The following is a 23,782-nucleotide window of genomic DNA, read 5'->3' as shown; positions in this document are numbered from 1 at the left end:
ATATATAATTTATAATAATTTGTATTTATAGTTTTATACCATATGTCATATATTTTACTGAGATACATAGCCGGAAAAGGTAATAAATGAATTTTTATATACAACTAGTGGATTAATTTTAACTATATTAAGGCGAGTGTTGAGTGAAATATATGATACATACCTATATATAATATTATATTCTTTACAATTATAATTAAGTTAAAACAAATAATTTAAAAACATAAGTGTCATCGGTGGGTGGCTTCTTAGTTCATAATTTCATGTTTTTTATTGTCTTAGCTCATACTCTTATTGTGCCGATTGTGTACAGATTGTGTATTACAAATAAAAAAAAAAATAAAAAAAAATATTCTTTACAGTAGGAGTTTTTAATAAATATTTATATTTATCTAAGTGTAAGGTGTTGATAAAATCTATGATTTAAGGAAAGAAATTAACAACATTACAATAAAATTAATTACCTAACACTACGAAAAAAAATAAACTTAATAAGATGAAAATTTCATCTAAACAAATAGTAACTTAGTTAAAAGTGACTTTAAACTCGTTAATGCTCAGCCTTGTATATTTTTATTGACAACATTAGCATCTATCTTAAAAATTTAAAGATTCAGTGAGACAAATTAACATTAATTAATATTGCATTATGTTAATCAGAAACATACAAGATAGTCTTATACATTGCAAAAACATAAAATGTTTGAATTGTTTGAAATGTTTCATAAACATTACGCTAATTCATGGTTTTAGACACGACAAAATATGGTTAATGTACCTCTCCCCATGACCCTTTTTTAGATCCTGAGCGGAGCAATAATGAATATTGATTATTGAATGTATTGATTTTATAATGATGTGAGTTTTTCCGTCATCACCTATTAAGAAAGTAAAAATTCTTTGATTTTCTACCTTAGCATGTTTTCTGATAGGAAAGTGAATCTATTTGGGCTTTTTGGAAAGTCAAAATGGAAAAAACTCAGAATTTTCAAATATCTTGAAAAACAGCGAAACCATCAAAACCATCATTTTTAATAATATACATTTATTTAATAAATAAAAAGGCTTTGGGGGGGAGGATGTTATATCACTCTGATCAAGTCCCGTAAATACGCCGATGTTCTAGTATTATGATTTATAATTTTCGTTCATTGGTTTTTACCGATTTAGATATTTTGATGGCCCGCGTTCAATTTCTAAAAGTCTAATGTGGCCCTTTAAAAATATTAATTGACAATCCCTGCTGTAGAGTGATGCGCCCTATTGCTCTTGTACTGCTAGTACTTTGCACAGTATATCACCGACTTTTATCTTAACTTAATATATTTCAGTGATGTATTAAACTAAGCTTTCCATTATGCCGATTGATTTTAACTAAAAAAGTGTATAAACAATAATAAATTACATGGTACACAAAATATGATACCTTGGCTAATTTTATATCCTAATGGTACCTTGACTAATTTTAGAAATCGATATTTTTTTCTAGTCTTTTTGACTTTTAAACTAATTTAAACTGTATGTGCACGGTAGATACATGTCGCAAAATAATTTATTATATATTTATGATATTTGCTTATTTTCCAGAAAATTAGTTATCGTGAGGCCACGAAGCCAAAATTCAATATACTTGAAACATTAAACATTTACTCATAGAAAGGGCTCTATTTTAATTTTAATATTTCAAATGCTTCAATGGAAAATTACAGTGCCACCAAAACTTAATAAAATAGTACTCAATATACCTACAGCTTATCTTACAATAACAAATCTTGCAGAAGTCAAATTAGACGTGTCCTACTTTTAAGCAATTATTATCTATATCTTATTGTACCTATCCTACTGCTGAATATATTTTGTCTTCAAACTTAAAATTACAAAATAATAAATATGAATATATATTTATTGTTTAACGAATATTTCCGTTGCTGTGTGTTTTGAAATGAATCCATCCTACTTTTGTAACCATTTACAGCGCCCCTAGTGTTATCTAACTCTTTCAATCGTATATTTGTCTATTCATTGGCGTTTGGGAAAAAATTTAGTTTATTATATTATTTCTATTATTATAATAATTAACTTCTTTCGTGCTCCACCGTAGACATATAGTTATGTCATTATGTGTGCCTTCACACAATTTCTTGATACCTAAATAACCATTGAATTTTGATAGATTATTCCGTATTTGCACAAAAAATTTTATCTAAAGGTCCTAAAGCTTATATTAATTATTCTAATATAAAATTTTATTTCATAATTGATAACGATTACATTTTGTATTTTATACTACCACACATTGCAGTTTAGTATAATTATTTGTTAGTTCTGTTACTTATATTTTTGCACGCATAACCATAGTAACTACCGTCTACCATAGACATCTATAATATCTATACTATTATTTTTAATAAGTAAAGTTTGTGAGGTTATAAGGGGTAATCTTTTGGATCTACAGAACCAATTTTGAAAATTATTTTACCAATAGAAAGTCTCATTAAAATTTATTTATGAGTGTCATAGACTATATATATATATTTTTTAATTCAACCTATATAGGGGTTAAAAGAGTTAAAAGAGACATCAGTTGCCATCGTCTAATCATCGTTCTATATTACAAGATTGAGTATAGTTAATTTTTTTTTTTTTTAAGGCCATGTATGTTTGACCGTATTGTATTAATTTAAATCCTATAACTGCGATACAGATCGAGCTAAAATATTAATAGAAGTGATTCTTAAAATTTTTAATAGTTCTTACCTATATAAATTATCATTATCTCAAAAAGTATCGATATTTTTAATATATTTTTTTTTTTACAATATGAATTCAATACGGACAATATTTTTGGGAAAAACCTTATATTTAGTTATCAGATTTTATCAATGTCTGAACTGTTAATTCTTGAAGAAAGGTGTAAAGTGACACTGGATTAGGTATGTTTGTCCTTGTGTTAGTCTCCTTGTTTATTACCTGTGTAATTCACTCATCTAAACATTAAATATGATAAAACTAGGTAACTAACTATTTGTTTGTATTAAAATTGAAAATTTTCAAAAAAAATACTCTGCTTTGGAATCTGAAATTAAAAATGTATATTTTCATTACAATCTTTAAAAAAAAACTATTCTAACGATAAAATAGTAAAGTAGCTGTATATATATATATTTTAAATGTTGTCGTGCAATACATAAAGACACCATTCATAGTATAACTAATGTATCGTGTATATTATTACAGGTATCATTATAGGTATAGGTGACTATTGAATAATACATAGTAAAATAATACTCTATACGTGCAAATATAAATGTATATATATATATATAAATTTCTGTTGTAAAGTCAGTCTATAGTCTATACAATATAATAATTCATAATATTATAAAACATAATGTAATAAATTCGAATATGTCTTTTTAGTTCAATCACAAATTTACGTACATATTTTAATATTACATCGTGATAAACATGCAAGTACGTATGAGTATACATATTTTTGAGGATTCTCTAACGCGCTGTTTACCATTTAAACTATAAGCCCGACAAATATTATCAACGTGGTAAAATATTATTATAATATACAATATAAATATCGTTTAACATATTCCAATGCACATAATATGCATAATTATTGCATTAAATTAAATTATATAATTATAACGTGCACGGGCCAACGCTTTTCGAATAGGAATAATTATTTATATAGGTATATATTATGATACATATCAGATGTATTGGGTGTAGGTAGGTGGGTGGACAGGTATACTTTTTTCCATAAGTTACACCGTTTCGAGCTTAAAGTGTTCGGCAATCTCTTTTAACGTTTTGTTTTCGGTTTCGGGGAGACGAAAGTAGAAATACACAAGACCAATTATCCCCACGACGCCGAATAGGACGAATGTGTTGTAGAAGCCGATAAACTCCTCGAGATTCATGTAGAACTTGGTCATGAAGAAGCTGAGAAAGAAATACACTGCGGAGCATATGCTGCAACCCAGGTTTTTGCTTCTGGAATGAAAAAAAGTAAATTTTGGGAGCTATATTTTGAAACATAAATGGCCCCTGCAAGGTAACTCGAACAATTGTTTTTATTTACAAATCATGAAGCACTGTATAAAATATAATGGTGTGTAATATGCTAATATATTATTATTTTATGCGTACTTCATCGGGAACACTTCGCTCATGAGGATCCATCCAATCGGCATAATGCCCAGCGACGAAGATAACGTTGACCCGAAGAACAGTGCCAATTTCGCCCAGGACGTGTATTCGGTATCGACATAAAATTGTCCGACGAAACCGATGAGCAGGTACGAAATCGAGCAGACGGTTATGGTCGACAGCACAAGGCATCTCTTGCCTAGCCGGTGCACCAACAGGATGGTTAACACATTGCCAATGATGCTGAAGCCGGGGTAGGCGGACTGAACCACACCAAAAATAATAGATAGTTAAGTGTAATAGAAAAATTACACTGTTCAAATAATAATAATATAATAGTTATAATATGTTTAAGATTTTTGTGAAATGTGGTGTTTATGATAAAAATAAATGATAACTGAACGAATTTATACCAAATTATATAACTAAAAAATGACTGAACTAAATTGTTCGTTATACTAGACAAATAATTTGATTTTATACTATTTATATTAAGTATTTTTTTCCTTACAAATTTTAATACATAAAATGGTAATAGTTTTGGATCCTAACTTCCAAGGTATGGGGAATGCCTAGTTGCTTACCTTTGTAAAATTTTAGTCATAATATACCATATGCATAAGAATTTTAATAAGAAGATTTTACACTTACAACTTACAAGAGTGTTTATCCCCGTTCTATAAAAGTACAATACCTACAGCAAATTTGTGTTTATCAGAATCTATTCTGTGTCGTTAATTGAATTAGCGATATACCACTGCAGATATTAGCCGATTGCTAAATTTATAGGTAAGTATAATAACTAGATCCAAGGTTGTCGACAATATTGATCTAAGACATCTCGTAGCCCGTAGGCTTTTATTGATTTCAATTTTAAAATTTGTTATACAAACAATTTATCATGCGAAGTATTATAATTTTTAAATGTGCATATGACTTGTTTTAAAATTTAAATATTAGTAAAATCTTACGAGATTATCCTGATAATATTTTCACCTTTAATGTTCACAGCAGGACGCAGCTAAACACATCCCTTCAATTAAATTAACGATACTAAATGAATTCTGCTGAACATAAATGTGGAATGTTTGTTACATGGTGAATATATCGGTATATTCATTTAAGAAGACGTTAAATCGTTAACGCCTTTTTAACAAGGTGATGAATGACGATAGGATGGAGTGAATATACTCTAATATAATCGTATTTTATCTTTTTCATTATTATTTGAATAATAATTAAAAAATATATTACATAAATCATTTTCAGCCTAAATAGTTTATTAACTTTAATATTATATGTTAGATACTCATACAAGTCATACTCATAGGATCCGAAAGACGATATTTATATATATAAGAAGTCGTGAATCAAAATATTTTGGGGAAAATGGGAATGAACCACTTGTAGATACATAGATACAATATACGGTTATACGTAATAACTTACTTATTACTTACCATTACCCACGCAGGTTCTACTTGTGTTTTGAACGAACTGAATACATGTATCAGATACGGCGCATACGGTACACCGGACATAACGTTTGAGAAAAATATGTAGATCAACATGAGTTTAAGCGGACTCCACAATCCCGGATGTGAAAAGCTACCGAGAGCCGAAGGTTTTTGTTTTGCTTCTTCTGCAAAAAACATTGTCAAAATGCTATTTTAATTTATTCTGAAACATGCAGCCTATACTTATATGGTAAATTCAAGATCCAGGTGTAGGTATCATTAAATATGTATTAGATACCTATATATTTAAATTATATGTACAGATTATGAATTATGATTGGAAACCTTATAAGAACAATGGATCAACTTCAACTGTCATTTTTTTAAAGAGACATAGTAAACTTATCTGTGTTTTATTTTATTAATATCATGTACTTCAATAAAGGTATTATTAAAATCTGATTGATACTCGTCTTAAAATAATTTTCAAAACTAAATAACTTTTATTATATTAACTATATCAATAAAAAAACATTAAACTTTAAGGATAATCTCCAAATTGTAGACAATATAAACTAAGCTTTAAGTCCTGACCTAGTCAACATCGAAAAAATCTTCAAATATCTTTAATCGACTAAATTGTAAAATCTTATATAATATTTATAAATTATAATAAACTATTATAAAATATATTTCTCATATGTAAATATATTGTAAGCATCCAAAGCCAATGACCTTTGTTGTCATGGCTTCATTTAAAATTTAAAAAAATAAAAAACCCTTACAATCACAGAAAATATTATCTGCTATGTCATACCACATTTGGTTTATCAACTATGGTTTATGACTGTTTTTAAGTAGTTTATGTTCACACAAAACAGTGTTTGCAAAATTTGTATACCTATATAGATATATTATAATGTTACCAAAACATATTATTTAAAATTAAAATTTTTCATTTTAGAAAAAGTATAACTATTATACGTATTTTTAAAATTGTAAAATGGACCCATCATTTAAGACTTATCATACTAATTTGGTTTCACAATTATTTATTTATCATACTTCTGTTTATTAATAACTATAGCGCATTTTCTGATATGTATGTTGTATGTATTGTGTAACGCGTACAATTATGATTTTGTACTGTCATGAGTAAATGACGTAAACTTAGAAACGATAAACACGGAATTGACCTATGATAATATGATATTTACCCAATTTGGTCGATAGCGAAACGTATTGAACCATTTCCTGGAATTCCTTGGCGCATTTCTCTTCACTAACATATCCCCGAAGCTTCGTTAAGACTTTTCTAGCTTTTTCCATCTTCCCTCTTGACAACAGCCACATCGGAGAGTCGGGAGTCTGTGAAAAGAAAAATATTACATGACACTCTCATGCGTCTCAGATTAAAAGTGTTGAATTAACTGTCCCGTATTGTATGTATTATTGTATTAATATTATTATCAACGCCTCAAATTTCGTACTACATACAAACATAATATTAAAAGCGAAATTTGTTGAACAATAATTTGGGTTGTTTCATAAAATGAAAACTATGGAACAATAATATAATACCGAACGTATTAAAAACGTACGTTCCTGCAGCTAAAGCGTATATATTGTATTGAGTAGATTTCATAGTTTAAAAAAAAAAACATGTGTATGTCCTGGAAGAATATTTTTGAAAAATTAAGGTTAGTGAAATATTGTATTAAAGGAAATTAAAAAAAAAAAAAACTTGAAACCATATGGAGGCAAAAAATTAGTATTTTTTTATATGGACTAGACTACGCGAGTGTAACTCACCAGTGACAGTGCGATCATGTTGGCCAAGGGCACCGCGACAGTGATAATCAATGACTGTCTCCAGTTCTTGGTGATGGCGTATGTGGTGGAGACGAAAAAGAATCCAACGAAGTAGAACACATTCAGGGCAGACGTCAACGAGCCCCTAAGCTTAGGTTCACATACCTCACCGCTGTACGATATGCTTAGGCCAGTGGCAAAACCTGTGCTCAGGCCCATCAGCATCGAACACGCGTACAAGGTTCTCACCGTGATCGGGAAAAGGACCACGACCAACACTGACGACAGCTGAATGAGATTGGTGAGCGCCATGCATACCCTGTGGCCAAGCCGTGCCTGGACAAGCGACAGGAACAAGCTGCCAATTGGTGGTGACAAGTACACTAGACTTCCTACGGCAATATATAATAATAATATAAATACTATGATAATATCGACATAATACATATCATCATAATAAAATAGTATAGGTACGTATAGTGCCACAATTGTTACGAATTTTTCATGTCAAAACGTGATATGGCTGGCATTACCACGTTTTGGCTTGGCATGAAATAATTTCTTAGATCAAAATAGGTCTTTGTTAAAAAGTGTAAATTTTCAATTTTTTAAAACTCAAATTAAGTATCATATTATACTAATTTTTCTACAATTTGTTTAACCAAATGAAACAAAAGAGTGGCTAAAAAAAAAACTAAAAATGGTAATACCACATTTTGGATTATGACCATACAATATTCTAGACTTGTCATTAATATTGCCTATTATATTTTTCAACTGCACTATACTCTTATTGTACTCTTGAGGTACATATTGTGTATATAACAATAAAGAAAAAAACTGCACTAAACTCAAAAACATATCTATGATTCCTCAACTACTTTACTTTGCAGAAGATAAATGTTTAGTAGAATGTTATTTATAAGTTATAATATATATTTGTATAACATTAAATCTATAGTCTACTGCTATGCAAAATAAAACAATATTAGTTTAAACTTTTAAATTCTTTAAACTAAAGGTTTAAATGTAATTCGTAGGTAGTGGTTCATAAAAATCACTTACTATCATTTTTCCTTTGAAGCCTGTATTCAAATTTTGATTTTAGAAATTTTTAAGTAAGTTCTAAGAAACTATATTTTATGTATATTTTCAATTACATGTATTATTTTGTTATACCATTGAAAAGAACAAGTTGACGATACAACATACGATTATACGTTCTTCAGTAGATCATTTTTTTTTTTTTTTTTTAATTGTAGAAATTTAAATCAAAATTAGCACGACTATCATAATATCCTTTAGCATAATAACCATATAATTCAAAACTACTACATGGATTGAGTCTGATAAATTATCATTAAAAAAATAATAATTCAAACGATGCGACTGCAGGTTATAATTTGAATAAAAATACTTTAAAAACGATTTATAAGATAGCTAAGAAATTAAAAATATGACCCAATTAAGTAAGTATAGTTAAAAATTCTAAAAATCAAAATTTAAATAGATGAGTTATAAAAGGATTGGTTACAGTAGTGCAATTGTTATAGGTACAACTAGCCATGAAGCGAGTGTATTCATCGGTTTGGTTGAAAAATACTGCTTCGTAGTGTCTCCCCTGTCTTAGTTTCGATTGTTTCATCATCATGCCCTGCCGGATTCACTCTATTGGGAGAGTGCCGTCCACATAATGCATGTGAAAGTTCTATTCTTATAGAAGGGGATGTTAAGTTGTTTCAATGAACTAATACAAAAAAGAATTATAAAAAGATAACATATACTTAATAAAACACTCTGTATATTGTATTATACTGTATTTTCAAACTATACATAATATATGTTCTACGACATTAGTGTTGATGGCTTATTTTAGTAGTACATATATTATTTCAGCAAAAGCGAATATGTACATGTCAAATTCCACTTGATATGATACTGAGGAGCTACGATAAAATATTGATGCTTATAAAATTATTATTGATACATCAATTTTTTTTTTAAATCTTGATAGTTGGTAATATGGTTATCGTTTATACGTGCAATATAAAAGGTTATAGCAGCAGTTGATTTCTGTTGAATGGTTAATTTAAACATGTAAGACTGTACCATATATCAATTAATTATACCTATGTAAAATAGCATTTATATTAATACAATTTCGGGGTGAAGTTCAAGTTATCATATCCAGTGTGAATATAAATCATTATGATTAGTAAAAATAAAATTCTGATAATACATTAAAATATTGAAAAATTCTAAACGTTAAACATTGATTCTGTGGCTTAGACTTGTGAAATCTATTTTATGTTTGATAACTTACTACGCGTAATACTGAAACGATGATTAAAGTTTAAAAAGTTGGAAATTTGAGTTTATGGAAGCTTACAGAACATTAATAATAGACTTAATATTTCATTGCATTAAATTATATATTTTATATTATTTGAATTAATGGTATCGGAACGACTTGTTGTTTTAAAATTATTAAAGAATTTTATTTTGTTTCGATATATTTTTGGAATCCATAATTTTCATCGTAGCCAACCCGTTTAATTTTCGAAATATAAACATTTTATTTTATTAATGGTTTTAATAACGATAAAATTTTAAAAATACAACTCAATTTTTCATCCAATTCACCTAGCTCCCTAATAATATAGTAGTTAAGTATTATTAAGTGTCATTTACATACATATTATATTTTAAACATAAGTATTGACTAAAAAAAATGCTAATCTATAATTTAATAGAGACTTTGAACCGAACAATTAATATTGTTCTTTTTTTAATACTTTATGGCTGCTGATTATATTTGAATTCAACAACAATTAGCACATCTCGTAGCGTAATTAAAACGTGCAGCATCATCAATTATAAAATATTAAACCGTGTTGGTTTATTTAAAGTTACCTACTGCTATCTATTAAAATAGTACATTGTTTTGTTTTACCTATAAATATATATATAACCTTTCGTTTTGCAGTCGACGACTGGTGGGGCATCATGCATATAAATTTTATATATTATGATATAATATAGGTACGCATAATATAGACACCAGTTTAACCAAAATTAACTTTGTAACTATCGACAAGTATAGACAAAGATTAGAGATACCTATTTGATTAGGTTGCCACTCAAAAATCGTGATATGACTGTGTTCAGCCAAGAAGCAATATCAAGAAATGTTTAATTATTAACGTGATATTTTATTTAGTCCTTAAAGCTCTTAGTTCTCTAAGACTTGCTGCAGTTGGTTAGGTGTGTAAGTGATATTGTCGAAAAACTTATCAATTATTATGTGATAATGTAATCGATTTTATTAGTTATAAACAGGCGCGTAGTCAGGGATTGGGGGGGGGGGGGGTGTTAAAGGTGTAATAACACCCCCCCCCTCCCCCAGCCGTGGTATACTTAATATTTTTTTATCAAGATAAAGATGCATCATAAGCACGAATTATCTTAAATCGTGATTTACACTTATTTATCAAAATGAAGTATATTAGCTTATATTACGATAACAATAATGTAAAGCACTAAAGCCGGGATCCGGCAGTAATTACTATTTTAGACCGTTCTGTTACGTTTTATCGATTACTCGTTTCATGCACGATTTAATATATCTTTTTATGCAGCGTGTAAGAAAACGTTTACAACTTCTTAATTATTGATTATTTGATTATCATGATAAACTATGGTATACCTACGTAAAGTTATCAATTTTGTGTTTATAATTTTTCAATTTATTTTAAATAACACCCCCCCTTAGAAATTTCTAGCTACGCGCCTGGTTATAAATATCTTAGGGATGGGATCTAAACTGCATCTATAAACCCTATCAAATTACGCGTATGATGGACCTGTATCAATTATATTGGACACCAGAGCAGTGGAACGCTCATATAGTACGCCTAAGGTTAAATCATGTTTTAGGTCGTCCATGAACTTTGGTTGGTGAAGTTAAGTCGACAAAATTATTAAGCTATAAAATTATCTTTAAAAAAAAGAAGTCTGTTCCGTCAAAGAATTGAATATTTGAAAATATAGACCTTAAATATATTATTACATAATGGTATACTGTATTGTCTATATTAAACCATATTAATTAATATTTTACAAATTCCGACTGTCAAAATGGTAATGAATGCATTATGAAAGAATAAAAGTTAAGAAGGTTTATCATGCTAAGTGAATCGCACGTCTAGAAAATCTATATTTTGAATATTATGCTGATTTTTTCTTACCACCAATCCCGAATCTGTATTTATTTTGTTTGACCTCCCCATCCCTCATCACTAAAAAAAAAAATGAGGTAGAGAATAAGTACCATATCTTTCTCTCAAATGACAACCTCGCTATATATTTATTGATTCTTTTGAAACTTTTAATTGTTCTAACTTAGTGTTGTAATAATATTAAATGCCTTTTGAAGATCAACCGTTTGATGATTTGCCGCTAAGATACACAAGTAAATGATAGTACAAGTACATTGATCGTCACTCGTCGGTCATCGAACTGATTGTGATATATAATATGATATATTTGTAAAATTTAATATTATTATTTTATACTTTTTTTAAGATTATTTGTTGATAACTTACCCTGTTCACTGTTCAGAAGTAATCCTATATAATAATGTGTGTGTTTTTTTTTTCTTCTTTTTGTCTGTCATCACGTTTTGGGGCAGTAAAAATGCTTCGATTTTTGACTTCAGTACCTCGTTCGATCAGAAAGTGAAACTAATTGGTACTTTGGGGGGTCAAAAGTAAAAAATTCTTAATACTTTTCTAAATAATCGAGAAAAACAAACTACAAATTAACGGAAAAACGGGAAATTTTACGCACACTCATTTTTCGAAAAAATCGATTTTGGTTTTTGATGTAACTTTAAAACAAATGACCATAGATACATAAAATTTTCACCGAATGTTTATATAAGTATATTCTATCCACCATGCAATTCTCAAAAAATTTCGACTTAAGTTGAACTATTCATAGGCATTTCAAATTTTCGATCATTATTAGTTTTTTTTTAAATTAATATCGATAAAAATTTATTTGTTAGGCAGAAAAGCTTGAAAATTAAATACAAGGCTTTTAACATATTGTTACAATAGCAGTTGAAAAATAAAAGAAATACATAGTCACAATTTTTTTTTATAAGCATTCAAAGTTTGAATTTTGACAAAATACGTAAAAATCACGAAAATTCACAAATTATTTTAAGCTAGAAATTCATAAAAAATTTTCTTTTTAAATCTAAGATTTAAAAATTTAATGCAAGATTCCTTACAAGTTTTTCAATCTTTATCACAAATAAAAATTCCACCAGAAATTCAAATTAAATTTTTATGAGCATTTGAAATTTAAATTTTTACAACATTGGATTTCACTTTTAGCGATTTCCTTATTTTGGTGTAACTCTAAAACAAATTACCGCAGATACTTGAAATTTTGACTGAATATTTATATAGGCGTTTTATATATTTGATAAAATTTTCAAAATATTTATATTTAGTTTTGAGCTGTTTACTGACATTTTAATTTTTCAACTTTTTTAGTTTTTTTTTCTATAAATATCGATAAAAAATTATTTGTTCGGTAGAAAAGCTTGAAAATTTAATACAAGGCTTCTAACACATTTTAACAATATCAGTTGAAAAATAAAATAAATTCATAGTCACAATTTTTTTTTACAAGGATTCAAAGTTTGAATTTTAAACTAAGATTTGATTTTTCATAATCTATAATATATCCTTGACAGATAAACCGTCTTCGCTCAGAATCGTTTTTCGTATACAATGATATAATATCATTGGATTCAAATTTAATTCCATCCATTACAGTAACCCACTTGTAACCTACTGTACAGCAGAGCGACATCCACGACTTACCCGCTTTTTTTACTTATACAATTAATCAATGGCACTTCTCAAACAATACTCACCGATCCATGATATCTGTTCGACCGTTATTCCGGGCACGGTGTTGTCGCTTTCAGCTTGTAATGCTCCGATGATAATCGTCGGCATCATCACATCTATCCCTTGCTGGACGTTCAAGAAATACGTAGTCGTCAACACCAAACACTGTTAATAACACAATTTTATTTAATTAATATAGTATTATAATTAATATATTATTAATATAATATACTATTTTATTTATTTAAACATGATTAGAATGCTGTTATACAATATAATTTGTTGCTCAGCACATAATACCAAGGGTCGCCCAGGGTTGCGAACCTTTCCTAACTAGAGAGCCGCTTTAAAAATTTTAAGTATCTGGTGATCTACCACATTATTACATACAGTATATTAATCAATTGGGTAATAATATTCTTTAGCTATAAAAGGTAGGTATGTTAAAGTTTTAAAATTACGCATTGTAATCAACAGATATTATAACAGTTACAGATATAGTAGTTTTTAATAATATCGACCAATATTTTTTTTTAAATCAATCCAGTCGATTGCGATCTACTAGTTGTCGACCCTTGATGTAATGTATAATATAGGACTCAGATGTTGTCGGTTTTACTTTTTTATATCATATTATTGCTTAGCGAATTAAAGATCCATTTCACCCGATAAAAAATTGAACGTGTTATTTATACCATCAAATCAACTTTTTTAAATTTTATCAAATCAAATCATGTTGTAATCTGTAAGTAAACGGTTGGGTTTTCAATGCAATCAATTGTTGATATTACATTTTTTTTCAGGTAATGATTTAAAATAAAAAATTGTATTATCTATAAATAGTAATTTAGTGATGATTTTACTTGTACTAATGTGGATTTGATTCCGTAACCAAAGTCCACTCCTTGTTTCATTTGTATTTTCGTTACTCTGACACTGAAAGTAATAAAATCAATAATTAATTAATACAATGCACACAGACACAGACTACTTATATAGCATAAGTTTGTATACCTAATTATATAAAGTGTACCTATATGGTTTCTGAGTTAACTAAAAATGTATAACGAACGAATATAATTGAGTGTAAAAAAATAAGAATTGTCTTTTACAATCTATAAACGATAAAACAACCGAACAGAAACAAGGTTTGCCGGCCTCATGTGGCTACTATGTATATTATATATATAATTTTCATAACCTCCATTTTACGACATTCTTCCATAACTATTTCAATAGGTGATTTTGGGTATAAACAAAATATCAATATTAACTTTTAAATATTTACTTTTAAATTGGCGAGTTCATATTTGCATGTCTCAAAATATCTCATTCCCTGTTCTATTTATTCATCATTAATAATGATGATTTGAGATGAATATGATAATGAATAATGATTCATTATCAATAAGGTATTGGATTCCACAAAATAAAAATACAATTTTATATTTCACACATTCGTGTTGAATACCTACAACCAACACTCGAATCTGTAATTATTTATTTATTTTGACTTATTCACGTGATTGGTTAATCACTATATATATCACGTAAAATTATAACTTATATAAACAAAAATTGAACTATATCGTTATTACTTATTCCTTAAATAATATGTTTTTATTTATTTTGTACAGTGTTTAGTTTCTAAAAACACAATTATGAAAGCAATAATTACCTATAAACGTACACTGCTTATACAGGATGATTGATTTATCAAACAACACTCATTATTTCAAAAAGTATTGATTTTTTTCAAAATATTTTTTTACATGAGTCCAAGTTGTGAAAAACCCATCGTTTTTATTAAAAAATTATATTTTTAAATATTTTTTATCCCTATCATTTTTTATATTTTTTACTTTTTTGAATGACGATATAGAGTTTTAATTTCCAAAGCAGAATATTTGTCCAAGTATTTTGATATATAAAAATCGATTTTGGAGCTAGTAGTTTATGAGTTATAAGTATTTAAAGTTTAGATTGGCAGAATGGAGGAGTGCGGGGTTACCCCGCAAAATGTTTGTCAACTACTCCGCTTGTCTAAACTTTAAATACTTATAACTTATAACTTATAACTCATAAACTACTAGCCCCAAATTCGATTTCTATGTATCAAAATACTTAGAAAAATATTCTGCTTTGGGATATGAAATTAAAACTCTATGTTGTCATTAAAAAAAGTAAAAAACTTCAAAAATGATAAGGATAAAAAATATTTAAAAATATAATTTTTTAATAAAAACGTTGGTTTTTTAACAACTTGACACCATCTAAAAAAATAGTTTGAAAAAGTCAATACTTTTTGAAATAATGAGTGTTTTATGATAAATCAATCACCCTGTATAAAACTATGTACGTATAATATTCCTTCACGATAACATAATAAAATTGTATTTACTGATAAAATTTTATCATTCTATATACTTGCAAAAACATTTGCAACTGTCTATACCTACAAATCGTATAAGAAAATCATTCGGTCTAAATGTTTTTATCACATTACACCGGCAGTAGTGTAAAAAACCATACAATTCGTTTGATTTAATGCACCAAAGAAATATAATAGGTGAAATAATTATGGTTATATAGTTATAGTGACGGTTTGATTGGTTTTTTGCCCATATAGGTACGCAGTAATGGGGAATGATAATTTGCACGTCAGTGGCGTAAAGATAAGTCACCCATATTATGCTAAAAGTACACTAACGAGCTTATAAATATGTATAATTATTAGTGTTGGCCAACGATATCGATAGTTCGATACGATATCGATATCGTGGTTATTTTTCGAATAATTTCGACACCGATATCCAAAAATAATTATCGAAAATATCGCGGTATCGGCTCAGAACAATAAAGTGGACAGATATTCACTTTTATTACTTTTATCTACTTAGTATCTACTATTATCCAGTAGATTCTACTGGATAATAAATCATAGCATATTGCGAAATATTTCAAAGAAATAGTTACCCAGTTCCCCACACCAAACAATTTACTCTAAATTCAGTGCCGGTTATTAACTCGCGGTGAGACCTCGTAATAATTTTAAATACAATTTATTAAGTAAATAAATACTTAATGAATACTTTTCAGTTAGTACAAAATAATTCATAATTTATAAATAATTTACACTCATAATATATTATTATAATATGCATTATATACTAATATAATTTTAATATGCTTTTATGAAACTAAATAAATTATATAAAATGTAACTTGTTGAAATTATACAAAAATTTTAATTGATATATTGATATCGATATCGGAAAAATAAATACGATATCGAGTATTAAAAATATATCGTTGGTCAACTCTTATAATAATGGTATTTTTTGTACATATTTATAATTTAATTTTTTTTAAACAATTTCTTAAATAAATGTGTATTTAATAACTTGATATACTTACAAACCGTAAACCAAATTCTTTTAAAATAGTTAAGTTTTTCAAATCATCTGCTTCATTATTCGAACAAATGATACACAAAATAGGAAAAAATGTAGAGTCCTATGGTATGATAGAATTTTATATATACCTGGAACAAATAAATAAATACATAAAATAATCAAAAGATATTGAACCAAATGCCTAGTTCTGAACCTAAATGAATTTATAGTCTTCGACTAGTACAAAAATGTTTTGTGTTTAATAGATATATGACTATATGAGCCTTAAACAAACAAACCCTTTTGCACTGGTGTACCGGTTAATACAATTTATTTAAAATGCACTATGATCAAAACATGAGATGAATTTAAAAAAAAAATTGTATCAATGTCGAACTATGTGTAATGATTGTGTTTTTTGTTTTATTTTACTGACAGTATGCGAAATTAGTTTAATAGTAAAGTACACGAAATAGAACATAATAATATTATGTTATATTATAACTCACGTGGATTTCGTACTAGTAAATCATATTACACGTACAACAGTCTAGAATGAAGCTTTAAGAAAAAAAAAACCGTAGAAGTCATTCAGCTGTATAGTAATTGTAGAGTGCACCTTGTCATTGAATAGGTTACAGTAATAGTAATGGATAAGTTAAATATTTGAATTAAATGATAAATCATTGAATACACGGGGCTAGGTAAATTGAGTCCGAGATAAGTTTGGTACATTTTGAAAGCGGTAATTTGAGTCCCAGGGAAAAACGATTTATTGCATTTAAATTTAAAAATGTGCACTATAAAATTTTTATTTGTGATTTGTGGACATTCATTGACTGCATGTATATGATTTTTAAAATAGCAACATGCATTTTTACTGCATAAAAAATAATTATATAATTAATAAAAATGCATGTTGCTATATTCAAAATCATATGCATGCAGTCAATTAATGTCTACAAATCAGAAATAAAAATTTTATAGTGCACATTTTTAAATTTTAAATGCATATAAATCGTTTTTCCCTGGGACTCAAATTACCTACTACCTTATTTTTTCTGGGACTCAACTTACCTACTACATATTTTTCTCCGGGACTTAATTTACCGAGTTAGGGTCATTTAGGACTCAATTTACCAACCCCGGAATACACAAAACGATTCTGAGTGGCTTGAAAACCTACCGCTACTAACTTTATTAGGATATTTTGTTATATATTTATGTCATTTATTTGTTTATTTATTTATTTTATATTATCATTATTAAAAGGATAGGATAATCTAGGTAATTTTAAGTTAGAAAATTGTTTTATTTGTATAATATATTAAGTACTTATATAGTTTTTAATTGATTACCGTTTTTTTTGTAGTAATTCGATTTTTTTGTAGTAATTCGATTACGGAATATTTACTTGCTTTATAATTACAAAACGAATTCACAAAATTTTAATACCAACAACATCATCTTACACTACCGCTGGTATGGTGGTATATGCAAGGGTCAAATCTATCCACATTTAAATCATATACCCCAGTCAATGTTAGATATATAGTATATATGTGGGATTTTTGTGGACTCTGAGTATGACCTCATGTTAGCGAGCTGAATTAAAGTAAACTTTGTAAAGGTCACCTACAGACAAAGGCAGTTTTAAATACCAATTTATTTGATAAATCTTCAAACTTTTATTTCAATAAAAATCGATGCTCCTTAGAGACTTTGCGCCCTCCCAAAAAATATGGATTTTTCAAGTTGACAGTAAATTCTCTAGTGCATCTACTAATGCAAAATGTTCATAGTAAATTATATAGCTATCGTAATTCGTTAAATCGGGGGCGGTTATTTCAGTTGTTTTGTAGGTCCAACAGCTAAACAGCTTGTCAAAATAAAATATTAATTGGGCCAATATGTACAGATTACAGGAACAATAAATACCTTTAGAAAAAAATCAATCACGTGACAACTGGCAAGTAATTATTTATTTATATTTAAAACAAACAAATCATTTTAAAAAGAGTGTTTTAATTTACCAACTTCTATAAAAAACCACCAAAATGTTCCCTAACATTTTCACATTTGAGTCACTATTATATAGACATACCAAACATATTTGTATTTAGGTTTCAAATATCATATATAGATTATAGACATATAAAGCAAATACAATCAGAAATTAGTATTAAATGATAAAAATAAAAACATAAAATTCAAATTAATATTTAAAAAATACTATTCGCTATTCAGTAAATAAATGTTTTCTTAGGATGTAAAAATTATTGTCTCGGCCAGTACATAGATACACGTTTTCTTATTAAAATGTTGATACATTTATAGGTTAATTTTATAAATTTAATATAAATTTCTGAAGGTTTTACTAGTGGACAGATGAACCTAACCGAATCAAAAAACATGCAAATTACAATCTAAGTGTATGCAAATAATAGATTACATTTAAAAAAAGAAATATTTGTTTTTTGAAAGTATAACAACCTTATCTTTATTTTTAAATTAATCTTTCAACTTTTAATAATCTAATTAGTAACATAACTAATAACCTGACCATAGCACATAAACTATAGTTAAAAAAATATATATGATAGAATTTTAGTGTAAACAGACAATTGCCACCCAGTCGTCTTTGAAGGTGTGTTCCGTTTAATCCAAAGTGACCTTCCTCGTTTTACCTGAATCATGTTATTAATAGTTGGTTTATTTCTCCCCAGACTAGCTTATAACGGGAGAAACAACAATTTACAAAAATATATTTACTTAACGTTAACACTCAGAAAAACATTGGAAATTAAAATTTTTATTGTAGGATTTTTTTCAAAAAATTTCTTGCGTTTAATAAACGAGACTGTTTCTACATTATGTGATTGTAATAATGTAATGTAATTTCAAACAAAGTAACTTACTGAGCCGGAAACTTATAAAGTATCGACTGGTGAATTCCAAAGAAGTGAATATATATTGCTCTTCGGGCTTAGTTCTCACGCGGTTGTAGTGTAACGCCGTTGTGCAGTGTTTAACAAGCCGAAGTATACCATTTTATTATAAAATATTAAAACAACAAAATAATCAACAATTTTTTATTATTTATAAGAATTGCACGTATCTGACATATTTCCTTGGCACGCGTGTGTGATTATTAATAATTTGTACGAAATGCTACTGGATTGTGTTTCCGAAATTTTACCGGTCAACACGTCGGTCATTCAAATTATACTGCAATAGGCGGTGCGGTTCACCGATGTAATTATAATATTATAATATATATTAAATAACTATTACTATCTAATAAGTATAATATTTGATATAGAGTATGGCACGAAGTTCCATTGATAAAGGTTTTAATGCAAACAAAAGGTCAACACAATTGTTCGTTTCTAACCAGATAAAGTGAAAAAGGTAAATTTACCTATACAGAAATTCTATGGTAGGGATATTAAAAATCATGACACACTTAATACTAATTACTTTGATAGATTGTTCTAATTATAAATTGGCGATTTATCTTTTTTAAGTTTCCTACTTCTATTATTACGGAAAAATAAGTGGCTTTATTATAGTAATCATTGATTACCTTTGAAATTTAGGCATAAATGAAGCTTGATACCCAAGCACATATTTTTCATTGTCATAATAGCTTTAAGAAATTGAATTTGCAATTGTTTGAAAAAATTATTAATTGTAAATAATCAAATAACTGGAAAAAAATAGTAACTTCCTCAATACATATTTCAAAATTATGTTTTAAAACATTTTCATGCTGTGATGGAACAATCAATTTTGACCATTATAATATATACGAGTACTTTTTATATTATTCTTACATCTTATATTATAACGTACTAACTTTATGTACCTAAATGAAAAATGAAAATTGAGTCATAACAACAATTAACCAAGGTATTTACGAATTAAAAATATTATTGAAGGTATTGCATTTTCTTTAAAAATCAATTGTTTTTTTTTATGTACCTACATAAATATATAGTTAAAATAAGTTTGGTTTTAATCAATACAAAAAAAAAGATTGAAAAAATTTTCTTTTTACAATTCAATGGCTAAACATTTATTAAGAAATTAATTGTTAAATTAATACGGGCATTAATTGTTCCAAAATTTACACATTTATTTCGTCGCTTCCCAAACGGCTCACGCCGAAAAAGGTATTGCATACAGGTGGGTGATATACGATTGCGAATGGACGATTGCGAACTGCGAACAGACCTTTTCCCGTATCACGATTGCGAACGTTTTTACCTGCCTTTTTCCGTACAGCGTTGCTAGATTCATTGTTAGTAAATTATATTTATATTATAAAATAGATTTTATATTATACAGGGTGTCCCGCGAGGATTTACCCATTGGGATATCTAATGAAATAAAGGAGATATCAAAATTCTGGTTTTATAATAAGATTCACAAGGATAAGAACTACAATTTTTTCATTTTTTCATTTATTTTAATGTTTTTGTAAAAAATGTAAAAAATATATTTTTTTATTTAATTATTTCCAAAAATATTAAAGATAGCCATTTTGTAGAGTTTATTTTTCTGAAAATATTGACGTTTCAAAATTTTATTTTCATTAATTTCCTGATTTTTAATATTTTTTCTAGTTTTGAAGAAATAAAATATGATTATGATTTATAACTATTAGGAACACGGAATGTATTCGGCCTGCCATATGGGAATGCGCGGGGGCGCGGCGGGTCACATGTTTGATAACATTACGGTGTTAAATAATTCGCAATTTTTCTCGAAACTAAAAAATATATTAATAATCGGGAAATTAATGAAAATAAAATTTTGAAACGTCAATATTTTCAGAAAAATAAACCCAACAAAATGGCTATCTTTAATTTTTTTTGAAATAATTAAATAAAAAAATATATTTTTTAACTTTTTTACCAAAACATTAAAATATGAAATAATTGTAGTTCTTATCCCTATGAGTCTTATTACTAAACCAGAATTTCGATATCACCATTATTTCGGGAGATATCGCAATGGGTAAATCCTCACGTAACATCCTGTACCTATATTATTTTAAGTCAGTTTTATAACTCCCAACCTTCAACACACGCAATGTGTTCAATTTTAAAACAAACACAGGCACAAACTTTGACAATAATGAATTCTATTAAAAATAAAGTACATAATCCTATGGCCAAAAAAGATAAATCTAAAATTGAATCAACATTAAAAAATTTAAATGAATATAAAATTCATAAGAATCTAATTTTATATTTACAAAAAACTGATAATTCCTACCAAGGAAAAAATTTAAATAAAAAAAAAATACAGAACAACTATTTTAATTTTTTAAAATGTATTTGTGTATTTATTTGCTTGTAACTTATTAAACATTATTGAACAGTATTATTAGTATTAATATCGAATTTTTTTTAATCAATCCCCGTTTTTAACATGACCTATTATTTTGTATAATTGTATTTTAGTTTGTGACGTAGTTATAATGTCACATTGTATTATTTATATATAATATATATATTTTGAAATATAAACTTGGCAACGTAGCTTAAAAAAACGTTCGCAATCGTTCGGTTTTCGGCTAAAAAAAACAAATTCATCCGATAAGTGACATTCGTTCGCAATCGTGTTATAAAAAAAAGTAAAACGTTCGCAATCGGCCATACAGGTAAATTCCCAAACAGCTGACGGTCATACTGGTATCCCGATTTCAGGTTGATATACCTTATACCTGTATACTATGTACCGTTAAATATACTTTAAATTAATTTTTAAAACGGAATACCGAAAATACCATACATATTGATAATATCGAAAACACGGAAAATAAGCTAACATATTATATCAAACATCTAAACATTCTAAACTGAAATTAATTATATATGTATAGTATATATAATATAATATCATATGTCGCCGTGTATATTATATGACACGTATATCATCGATATCTAATCTATAGCATATTATGTTTTGATGGCTGATTGGTAATATCGACAATTTAAATAGGTACTATTTTCAATAGGTTTTAAATAGGTACAATTACTGGATAAGCGATATGAATATGAAACACAATCGTGTCAGCTTGTGCAGTTTGTCCAAACTTCAGTCTGTTCACGATATCCGCCGTCGTTGTGTGTACGTTCCTAAATGTTCAGTAAAATCCGTGGAAAATATGTGTAGAACATTTTTTCTTTTATTTCCATAAAAAAACTAGTTGACGATGTATAGCGTCGGAAATGTATAACACGTGGTTGTAAGGCTTATTTTATGCAAAACAGTATTGGCGAAAGATACGATAAACATCTGGACTATAACCATGAGCAATTTTATGATAGTGTTTTAAGGAGGAGGGAGATTAGTAATAGTTTAAAGCGTAAAGCACAAGAAAATTTGCACGAAAGGCCCGCGAAACTTCTTCAAAGTGACCTCGCGCCTAATGATCTACATGTTTTAATGACACAAGATGTCGACGCTATTCCTAAGACATTATTATGTACGTTCAAAATTAGTATCAAGATTACCTATGTCATCAGGGGGAGCGCAGGATGCTTTAGATAAAATTGGTATTAAGACTTTTTTATTTCATAATGATACAGTATCAAATAATGTTAGCCTTACATGTGAGTATGTGACACCAACTTGAACATACTTAAGAATAAATAGCCGTTTTATTTATGTTGATGGCATGTTCAAGTGATATCCAAAATTTGTTTACCAAATTTTTACCATCCATTTTTTACATAACGGACACCATCTTCTCCTGATTTATTGGTTTTTGGTGGATAAAACCTCAGTTACCTACGGAAAAGCTATTTCAGCATTGTGTGATTACATTGACCCACAAGTTGTTTTCGCCGATTTTGAAGATGCAATTGGAAATTTCTATGGAGAATAAATATCTCGAGCTATAAACACTAAAACACAGTTTGCACTTTAGTTGGTCCTCTCATAATGACCCAAGTCTTCAAAACCTTTAATAAAATCAAATTCTTTAGAATATTCTATAAATTCTTTTACATAG

At 27.9% G+C, this 23,782-nt stretch overlaps 1 protein-coding gene across 1 annotated transcript; it reads right to left on the bottom strand.

The window, feature by feature from the left end:
- Window positions 1-3,068: 3,068 nt before the first annotated feature.
- LOC107162754 (facilitated trehalose transporter Tret1-2 homolog) lies at window positions 3,069-19,957 on the bottom strand. The gene is made up of 9 exons (XM_089218830.1): window positions 19,674-19,957; window positions 16,778-16,904; window positions 14,224-14,296; window positions 13,384-13,525; window positions 7,434-7,825; window positions 6,839-6,989; window positions 5,625-5,806; window positions 4,165-4,427; window positions 3,069-4,008 (listed from the first exon to the last, which is right to left on the bottom strand). The coding sequence occupies exons 3-9, from the start codon at window positions 14,272-14,274 to the stop codon at window positions 3,780-3,782; spliced, it is 1,410 nt and encodes a 469-aa protein (XP_089074956.1). The 5' UTR covers window positions 14,275-14,296; window positions 16,778-16,904; window positions 19,674-19,957; the 3' UTR covers window positions 3,069-3,779.
- Window positions 19,958-23,782: the final 3,825 nt, after the last annotated feature.

Source organism: Diuraphis noxia, unplaced genomic scaffold, assembly GCF_037042655.1.
Source record: "Diuraphis noxia isolate RWA-SAM2 unplaced genomic scaffold, SU_Dnox_SAM2 contig0002, whole genome shotgun sequence".
Taxonomy (NCBI): Eukaryota; Metazoa; Arthropoda; class Insecta; order Hemiptera; family Aphididae; genus Diuraphis; species Diuraphis noxia.
This window is presented reverse-complemented; position numbering and strand designations above follow the sequence as displayed.